Raw genomic sequence first — 9,503 nt, 5'->3', positions numbered from 1 at the left:
ATGGCTTGACAGGCTGCAAAGCTTCTGCTCAGGATCTAGAGCAGGATGTAACAAGTGATGGTAAGGCTCAGCCGAGCTGACTGTCCGTGGGAAGGTCCCACAGTCCTTGACCTGGCTGCTCCATCACCTGAGTAGCAGCAGCTCAGCTCCCCTGACTTCTAGATGTACTTACGGAGGTGACTCCAAGTGAAGACCCATCCACCCTCCTCGCTAGTTCGCAAACCATGGGTGCTCAGCAGCTATGAGATGGGCAGGCGGGCTGCTGAGGTCCCCAGCCTCAGGGGCAGAGGTGGGCTGAGCAGCTGGGGGAGGAATGACTGCTGGGCCAGAATGCCATGCTCTGCCACTGGACACCAGGATGCCAGAGCTGCTGCTCTTGCCATGTGCAAGCTTAAAACTGGGAAGAAATCCCCCTCCCGGGATTGCTTTTCCACTATCAAAAGCACTTAAGCACCCACGACTCCCCTTCAGAGCTGCCCCAACACGGGTACCCGCTCTGCTCAACCAGCAGGTCCTGACCAGAGCCACATACAGGCAGGGGATGAATCTGCTCACCCCTTCACAAAATGTTTCTCCTTCACAAAGCCTCCAAGTCTGCACATGAGGATGGGGCTGTGGATGGCAGCTCCGCAGACCGTGAGGCAATGCTGGACAGCCTTGCCCTGGGAGGTTTTGCACCTCGTTTTTGCAGCTGGACAACAGAGTCAGCAAAGGGTTAAAGCCCCCCCGCAACAACAACTTTTTGAAGGAGCAACATTGGATCTCAGAAAGAGCATTTAGGGGAACAGCCAGCCACAAACTCCCTCTAACCTGCTCAATGGAGGGCTAAAATCCCCCCAGCCCACACCCCCATCCTGCCACTGGTGGACACTTACTGGTAGACTCTCACTGGGGGTGAGGCTGAAACCAGCCCAGAAGACAATCTCTTCCTTGTCCTGTGTTTTAAAAAGCAGGTGGCTAGGATGCAGAAGATGCAGGGCTGTGCAATGGTAGCAAGCGAGCCCACTCGAGCCACATGTGCACCCCAGCACATACCTCGTGGCGCGGGCAATGCTGGTGCTGTGGCTGAGGCACCTGCCAAATAACACCTGTGGGTTATTTAGGGAGCCCGGTTCCAAACAGATGACCACAGAGGTGAGTATCTAGCTGGAAAGCCTAGCACTGCCACCCAGGCAGCACTTCAGCAGGCTCTGCCCGTGCCTCGGATCGTGGTGGCAGCACCTGCACCCAGCCTTATGCACCCGAGCACCCGCAGCAGCAGCCACCCCATCCCAGAGGCGCCATCCCATCCCAGAGCCCCATCTGTTCCCAGGGTTTGTTACCAGGAGCTCATGTGTTTGGTTGCAAACAGAGCAGGAGCGGGAGCCAGGCGCTCGTGTTTGTGTGCCTGCAGTTGCTCAGGCAACTCGGGGCCAGACAAGAGCTGCCAAAACCGCCGGCGGCCAGGGCCGAGCCCACGGCACGGCTGTCCTGGAGCGGCACAGCCAGCCCAGCCTCCCACTGCTTGGATGGATGAGTGGGCAAAGGGGCTCTGGCTGCTCAGTGCCGCAGAACACAACCAGACCCGGGGGCGTCAGTGCGGACAGGGTTTTATTGCAGAGCCGGGTTACAGCACAGGTCTGCAGCAGCCTTTGGTTTGGGCTTCGCGAAGGCAGCAGGGAGCCACGGGGGTTCAGATCAGAGACCTTTGTCGACAGCCAGGCAACAGGGTGCATCCCAAGGCTGGGCTGGGAGCACCCTGGCAATACCACAGTGTGTGAGCCTCCGGCAGTGCTGGGCAAGCGGCAAAGCTGGGCAGCCCCGTGGTGAGGGCACCGGTGGGGAAGGTGGCTGTGGTGTAACTAGTGCTGGGTCAAGGTGGGTCCCCGGGAGGTCTGCAGGGAAGACAGGTTTGCTGTCCCTGGTGGGACTGGTAGGAAAGGTGCCCCAAAAGCTAGGGCTGAGGTAGGGAAGGTCTGGGTGCCAGTGGGGCAGGGGAGCCCTGAGAAGCAGTGCTGTTAGTACGATGGGTGCTACCAGTGGTGGGGGGCCAGGGGTGACAACACAGGGGGCACAAGAGGGGCTGGGGTGTCACAGCACAGGGCAGGGACAGATGTAGCACTGGGGCAGAGCACACAGCCCAGCGACTTCCCAATCACATCAGCGCTGGGCGGCCGACATCCCGCCAGCCTGGGGCTGGCCCCAGTGCAGCCTCCCGGGTCCCACGTCACACGGGCATGTCCCAAGGCTGACATGAGCACCGGCCCCACAGCCAGCGCGCAGGGATGGGGCGGTGGGTGCCATAGGCACCTGTCCCTACTTTTTCACTTTGGCATCATAGGTGCCTGCATTCTTGTAGGCACTGACATAGCCGCTGTTGTCCACGATGTTCTCCCGCCCGCTCTTGCCCTTGCCCTTGCCGCTCTCATCAAAACGCTCCTTGTGGGACCCCGTGTACTTGGAGGTGTCCGTCAGCCTCTCCACGGCCCCCACTGTCTTGGCTTTCTGCAGTGGGGAGATGGGACACACGAGTCAAGAACATGCCCCATCCCCGTCACCCCTTGCCCCATACAAGCTGCTGATGCCCACGAGCACCCTGCCGTGCCCACTGGACCTGCGCAATCCCCAGCCCACCCAGGGCCATGGCATCTCCTGGAAAGTGTCTCTGCTCAGCTGCAGGCAGGGCTCTGTCCTCCCTCCCTCCCTCCCAGCCCTCCTGCTCCGAGGGGCTCTTCACTCACCGTGACACCCACGTTAATGGGCTCCTTCCCTGCCACCAGCTGGCAGATAGCCTCATACGCCTCCTCTTTGCTCTTATCCTTAAATCTCTTGGGGGCCAGCTCCTCCAGAGCCTTCTTGAACTCCTCGTAGTTGATGACACGGGCTGTCTTCCCTCTGCAAGCACAAAACCCAGGGTGCCGTCAGCACGTCCTCAGCTTGTGACTCCAAACAGGGCTGCAGCAGGATGAGCTGCATGGGGCTTTGTCCTCCACCAGCCTCAGGCCCCTTGCCCACCTCCAAAATGCAGCTACAGCCAGGGCACTCCCAGTTGAATGAGTCAGGCTGGGCACAACTGGTGATGAGCTCCAGGAGCTTTTCAGCCACATGCTCTTAAAGTCCCAAGTGCCCAAAACCTCGTCCTTGCATGGGAGTGCCCTGGGACTTGGGTGCTGGTGGCAGGAGAGGACATGCATCCATTCCCACTGCTTTCAGGCTTCCTGGGATGTCCCACACGCTCTCCCCTCTGACAGGCAGCAGTCCTTCTCTGGGCAAATTCAGAAGGGCGTGCACAGAGCATCTCTCCCACAAGCACCCGGTCCTCATCTCTGGGGCAGCACAGCAACCCACTCTCTTACGCGCCAAAAACCTCCCCATGCTTAGACCCTCCTAGTTGTACCAGGGAGGAAGGAGATGCCTGGATAGAGGGTGTGTAGGGAGAAAGGTCTCCACCCATCCTTGCTCCTGCACCTTGGTGCAGAAGATTTGGTGTCACCATGTCCTCAGGGACCCTGAAAGCAGCCCCATGTGTCTTTAGCCCTTCAGCTGCCCCTGTGACCTCAGAGGAGCAAAGACCAGACCCCTCACCAAGCTCAGGTGTGAACTGGCCAGACCCAGGAATGAGCTGTGCCATGTCACATGGGACACCCCTGAGCACCTTCGTCTGCTCCCTGCAGCACCTTCTTGCTAGATAGGAACCTGTCAGAACGAGCCAGGCCCACCACAGTGCCTGGGAGCAGGAGCACAGCCTCTGCACCAAAATCTGAACCTCCTACCCCCCAAATATGGATTAATTTATTACCAGGTCTTGCAAAAGCAGCCACACACTCCCTGAAGGCAGGACACCACAAGGCAGCACCCGCTGCCTCATGATGGAGGGACCATGGGTGGCCTGGGCACACAGCTGGGTACCACTCCTCCCTGGGACCGCCGCACCCAGGCACTGTCACCCTGCCCGTGCCGCAAGAGCATCCCCAGCCTCTGAGCGGCTAGAGGCCCCAAAAAGCTGAGTCACTTACTTCACCTTGGAGAAGACAATATCCACGTCGGTGCTGGTGACACTTTTGCCATCAGTGACTTTGCAGTCTTTGCACAGCTTGGCCCAGTTCTTCCCATTCATTTCTTGCCCCGTAGCCTTGGTGTCACCATAGATGGCGAATTTGCGGAAGCTCTCCTCCAGGGATGCCATCTCAGCGCTCCCAGCCATGGGGCTGCAGGACGAGGTGCAGAAGGGCTTGTTACCACCCAGGCTCTCGCTGGCAGCACCAGCAGAGCTCAGTCGCTCTGCGAGGGCAGGAGGAGGAGAAAGAAAGCTGGCGAGGGCAGAGGCACTGCAGCAGGAGCGGGGCGTTGGCAGCGCCTGCGGGTGTGGGGTGAGAGCTGGTGGCAGCCTCGGTCAAGCCCCAAAGCCAACAGCAGAGATGCTTAAGGGATGGAGGTTCCGATTGAGAGCTGTCAGCGGTGAGGCTGTCGGCTCCAGGGGCTGGCGAGGAGTGAGCGCGTCTGCCTGTCCCCTCGGGAGCACTCTCCAGGAATGACGCAATGCAGCCGCCTTCCTTGTGCTCATCGATGATGAGAAATGGCACTACTGCCTGCCTCCAGCCTAACTCTCCCCTGCCTGCTGGCTCTGCCAACAGTCACAACCTCCTGCATGGATGTGGCAGCACCCCAAATCTGCGACGTGCCCCACAAAGCTGGGTCAAACACAGTGCCCTGCAGCCAGCAGCACTGGGTTGCCAAGTTGCAGACGGACCTGTTTCCACACAGAGCTGTGGCTGCTGTCCCACCACAGCGCCTCCGCTGCTGTCAGTGCACCAGCCTCGCCCTGCCAGCTCAGCATCCCTTGCCATGTGCTGAGCACCCACAGCATCTCAGCCAGGACTGGGCACAGCGGTACCCAGCTGTGGCTCCAGCACCCCAAGGCACAGAGCGGGTACCTCGCCCAGTGCCCAGGCAGGGGGGAGCGTGATGGGCCCCCCCAGGGCCTTGGCAGGAGGCAGAGAGGGGCACGAAGGAGCAGAGGGCTCGGCTGCTGCGCCGCCAGCCCTTGTGCTGCCGGGCGACCGTCGCTAGGGAGGAGCGGCGTTGCCTGGCGACCGTCGCTAGGGAGGACCGAGGAGGCGGGACACGGCAGCCGCTGGTCCCCGCCTGTCCCCGGGCTCCCGCGGGGCACCCGCCAGCCCGAGCCCCGGAGGGGCCGCCCCGCACCGCACGGCCCCGCACAGCGGAGCTGGGACCTCCCCATCTGGAGCTCGCCGCCCGTGCTTGGGGGGTAGCAGAGCAGCGGGACCCCCGGCCCGCTCGGCCGCTCAGTGTCCCCCCACTCCCGCGCACCAGCCCCGGGACAGGCAGCGGCCGGAGCCGGGGGTCCGGGGGGTCCCGCTGCCGCCGCGCCCCGGGGCGGGGGGGTCCCGTCTCCGCCGCGGCCGCGCTCGCTCTCCCGGTCACTCACCTCCCGGCGCCGCGCTCTGAGGCGGGGGGGGCGGCCGCCGCCGCCTGTTTAAGGCGCCGCCATGGCGACGGGAGGGGCCGCGGGCCGCACCCGCACCGGGCTCCGGGCCGCCCCCTCCCGCCTCCCCCGGGCCGCGGCACGGCCGGGGAGCGCCCTCGGGGCGGGGACGCGGAGCCCGGGCAGCAGCCCCGCACCACCTCCGGGATGCCTTCCACCACCCCACGGAGCCTCTCCATCACCCCACAAGGCTCCACCATCATCCCACAAGGTCTTTTCTCCAGCTGACAAAGGCCCTCCTTCACCCCACAAGGTCTCCCCACCACTCTGCCACCCCAGGCTTCCCTCCGGCAGCTCCCCTGTGCTCTGCCCTGAAGCCCTGTCCCCTGCCCCACACAGCCAGCATGCCCTTCCATAGACGAACTGGTCCCTCTTGGCAGGTGATACTAGGGACCAAAGGTCTCTGCTTAGGCTATGGGTACAAATGCCATCTGTCCTGGTGTGCTGACCACCATGGCAAGTGCTTGCCCCCTCTGCCTGGCCCAGTGGGACACCCTTGGAGTGACCCTAGGGGCAGCCAGCCACACGCCAGCGCTGCCCACCATGCCTGCCTTCCCTTGCCTGGAGCCTGACCACACAGGAGGCTCCAAGGGTGCTGAGGGCTGAAGCAGCACCCAAATATTGTGGTTGCCATGGAAACCCAACACAACCCACATCACTTACTCACAGCCCCACCTCAGCTCTTTGACCAGGCACCTCCAATGTCGGCACTCCCCAGCCTCACTCCAGCGGGCGCAGGATGTCCTCCACGACCAGCTGCAGCATCACCAGGAGATGTTCACACTGAGGAGACACAGCATGCAGTTTGCTGCTGCCATGCTGGGTCCTGTGGGTAAACCAGCAGCCTGGGGAGCAGGGCAGCAGCTCGAACACACGCAGCCTTTGGCACCTCCTGGTCTCTGTCTGCCCTGGTCAGTGTGCAGAGGAGCTGCAGACCAAAGATGGACACAGGACACTGAGCTGCCCCAGGGGTATCAGTTCTGCTCTTGCACCCTTTGCTTTAGGATATGGCCCCAGTGACAACCTCCCGCTCTCAGCTGAGGGGCACATGTTCTCTGCCAAGACCTTGCTGCCAACTTGTGACTGGACAAAGCCCTGAGCAACCCACTCATCCCGATCCTGGCTTGGAGCAAGGTCTGGAGACCTCCAGAGGTGACCACCAGGCAACTCAGCAGGTCTATGATTTGGGGTCACTACCTTTACCTCCCACCTCAGAGGTGAGTGCCAGGGCTGGTGTCAGAGGACACAGGCATGCCACAGTACCCAGTCACTTTGGATAGCCCCAGATGCTCACAGCCACATGAAGGACACCACTTTGTCATGTACTTCAACCAACCTTGTGACCCCTCCATCAGTAGGAGCTGCTGTTTCACAGCCCAGCCAGAGGCAGGGTGGCAACCCATAGCTGCCAGGTGGCAAGGACATCCAGGAGGCGAGAGTCAAGGGTGAGCAGGACAGGTGTGGAGGCTTATCTAGTAGGGCCAGACCAGTCTTACCAACAAGTGTTTCTCCTCTGTCCATCTTGTCCTGGTAGAGCTCAGACATGGCCAGAGAGCCTGGGCACTGCATGGAGGAGGTGGCACCAGGACTCTGCCCTGAACACGCATGCTTCCCACCCTTCGTAAAATATGAAAGCAGGTCCCAAAGTGCAGAGGCTCAGAGGTTACAGTGGTTTGCTGTGAAGTGGGAATTTAAAGCAGCCTCCAGGCCAGCAAAGACCTATGGCTGTCATCTCACCCCGCAGAAAGTGCAGAAGAGCTGCTCACCTGCTGTCTGCTGTAAGGAGAGGGCAATAACTGCAGCTGCCATATCAAGGAAAGTGGTTAAGTCTTGCTGAAGTTACAGCCTTGTCCTTAGCTTGCCCTGCATCTCCCCACTGAAGCAGGTGTCTTTGGCCTTATTTCCAGCCTACAGCTCCGGAGAGAAGCCCAGGTAATGCCAGCTGGAGCATCCAGCTCTCAGCAGCTCTGGCAGGAGCAGGCAGTACAAGAGCCCAGACTCACCCAGCTGCAAGCAGGCAGGAGCTGGGCACATTGGCAGCTCTTCTGCCAGAGCTCCAGCCAGTCCCAGGGGCCGCAGAGCCCAAAGGTGGCACATAGAGAGATCCAGGCAAGAGGGGAAGCACCAAGCCAGGGCTGGCAAGTTGCCCCACGGGGTTGGGTTGAGCAGGTCAGGTTTCAGTTCCTAAGGGCTGGGGTTTGTTGTGCGTTTGTTGTCACCATGACAGCCCCGTTGGGATGGAGCATGGTCCTTGGCCGGCTCCTGCTGTTCCTCATGCAGTCCGGAAAAGGAAGCCCAGGAGGAGGCTGTGACTTGGTCCGGAGCCTACGGTGCAGGCAGGAGCCAAGGAGGAGGTTGCACAGGTCCTGTGATGTGGTAGAGGAGCATGTTCACCGCTTGGTGCTCAGCTCCCCCAGGGACCCTTCCCTTTTTGTGATTTCCAACAAGGGTCAGGACACTCCCAGGCTGTCTCCTGTTCCAGAGAGCTTAACGAGCTGTGTAACTTCAGTGCTTGCCCAAGGCACGCTGAGGCTCACAGGTCAGTGTCACCGAGACACGGCTTCAGATGCTGGGCTTGTGTTTGCTAGGACTATGCCTATCTCCCCACCTTCACACAGAGTCCTGGCATGCAGTGATAGCTCCAGGGTGCAGCCCAGAGCACACACAAGAGCATGAGTGCAACCTCTGAGCACCCTCTGCACTCACCCTCTGTCCTCCTTGCCTCTCGCCTCCCCTGGGGCTGGGCACTGCAGGCTCCCCAGAGTCATCTCATTTCAGTCACTGGCTCGGCTGCAGCTGGGGTGGGATGAGGTTATGCAGAAACACTGCTTCTCTATCACAAGTTGCTACAAAACAGAGGGCAGTGTTTCGGAGGTTGTGCAATATGTATACGGTAACCCCAGCAACAGCATGTCCACAAGGCATTAACAGGGCTTAGCTGCAGCTGATGAGTGGTGCAACCGCAGCATGCATGTATGTGCCAGGTGTGCCAGCAGCACGCAGAGCCAAGGGGGATCTGCATGCACAACACCAGGCAGAGAGGAGGGGGCAAAAAGCTCTGTCCTCTGGCAAGAGCTTCCTTTTTCCCTCCTGTAATTCAAGGCAGCCCCTTGAGATGCTCTCAGGATGTGTCAAAAGCAGAGCCCAGGAAAAGACTCACCAAAAATCATTTCCTGAAGGAAGGTCCCCTTGACTTCAAAGAGAAAACTAAGAAACTTGAGTCAGGCCTGAAGATGAAAGCAAACAGGGTGTACGTCCCATGCCAAGGCTGAGAGAGGAACATGCTGCAAGGCCTGGTACAACTGAAGTCCTCTAAAATCATAAATCGCAGAAAGCTGTCACCATCCTGCAAATGCATTGCTTGCTCCTAATAAAAAGCCACAGCGTCTTGTGGTGGAAATGGCCAGTCCAAGGTGCTGTCTCCTGTTGATGGGAGAGTTTGTGCCCTGGCAAACGTGTTTTATTTGGTGCTGGAAAAGGTGCTCAGGGATGCCAGACCTCAATGTTTCTGCAGCAATGGGGAGCTGAAGGCACCAGGACTTCTACTGTCACCCTAATGCAGGCAGCACAAACACCTTTGACACCTGAACCTGCAGAGTATCAGCATCAGGGTCCCAAAAGGACAGACATGAGGTGGGGAAGGAGCGAGCCCAGGCTGTGCCTGCCCCTGCTGTGACCATTCTGGCAGGGTACCAGCTGACTGCTGTGGAAAACTTCCACAACTTTGTGGGATACACCACACTGCACCAGGGTCCCAAGGGCATGTGTATCTTGCAAAGCAGCATCTGCAAAAAGCCCTCCCAGCCTGAAGCAGCTCAGGTGAGATGCTGAACTTCACTTGCAGAAGTGAATCCTTGCTGGGAACTGAGCTAGGGTAGACAACAGTTCTCCCAGGAACTAAAACCATCTCAGTCTCACTATTTTCACTCATCAGGTGCCCCATATGCACCTTCAACAGTCCTCCTTTAATGTGGTTGTGGCGAAAATACAAAACCCAGCCACAATCAAACAACACTTG

At 59.8% G+C, this 9,503-nt stretch overlaps 1 protein-coding gene across 1 annotated transcript; it reads right to left on the bottom strand.

The window, feature by feature from the left end:
• Window positions 1-1,553: 1,553 nt before the first annotated feature.
• On the bottom strand, window positions 1,554-5,550 carry TPPP3 (tubulin polymerization promoting protein family member 3). The gene is made up of 4 exons (XM_065641212.1): window positions 5,429-5,550; window positions 3,996-4,187; window positions 2,721-2,874; window positions 1,554-2,484 (listed from the first exon to the last, which is right to left on the bottom strand). Exons 2-4 carry the CDS (start codon window positions 4,181-4,183, stop codon window positions 2,296-2,298), a joined length of 531 nt encoding a protein of 176 aa, XP_065497284.1. The 5' UTR covers window positions 4,184-4,187; window positions 5,429-5,550; the 3' UTR covers window positions 1,554-2,295.
• Between the last annotated feature and the right edge of the window lie 3,953 nt (window positions 5,551-9,503).

The sequence above is a fragment of the Caloenas nicobarica genome, chromosome 9, assembly GCF_036013445.1.
Source record: "Caloenas nicobarica isolate bCalNic1 chromosome 9, bCalNic1.hap1, whole genome shotgun sequence".
NCBI lineage: Eukaryota > Metazoa > Chordata > Aves > Columbiformes > Columbidae > Caloenas > Caloenas nicobarica.
This window is presented reverse-complemented; position numbering and strand designations above follow the sequence as displayed.

Coding starts and splice junctions, on each gene's coding strand:
- TPPP3 (XM_065641212.1), bottom strand. CDS start 4,183: ATGGCTGGGAGCGCTGAGATGGCATCCCTGGAGGAGAGCTTCCGCAAA. Junction 2,875..3,995: donor ATTGTCTTCTCCAAGGTGAA/GTAAGTGACTCA, acceptor TTGTGCTTGCAG/AGGGAAGACAGCCCGTGTCA. Junction 2,485..2,720: donor CCATTAACGTGGGTGTCACG/GTGAGTGAAGAG, acceptor TCCCCACTGCAG/AAAGCCAAGACAGTGGGGGC.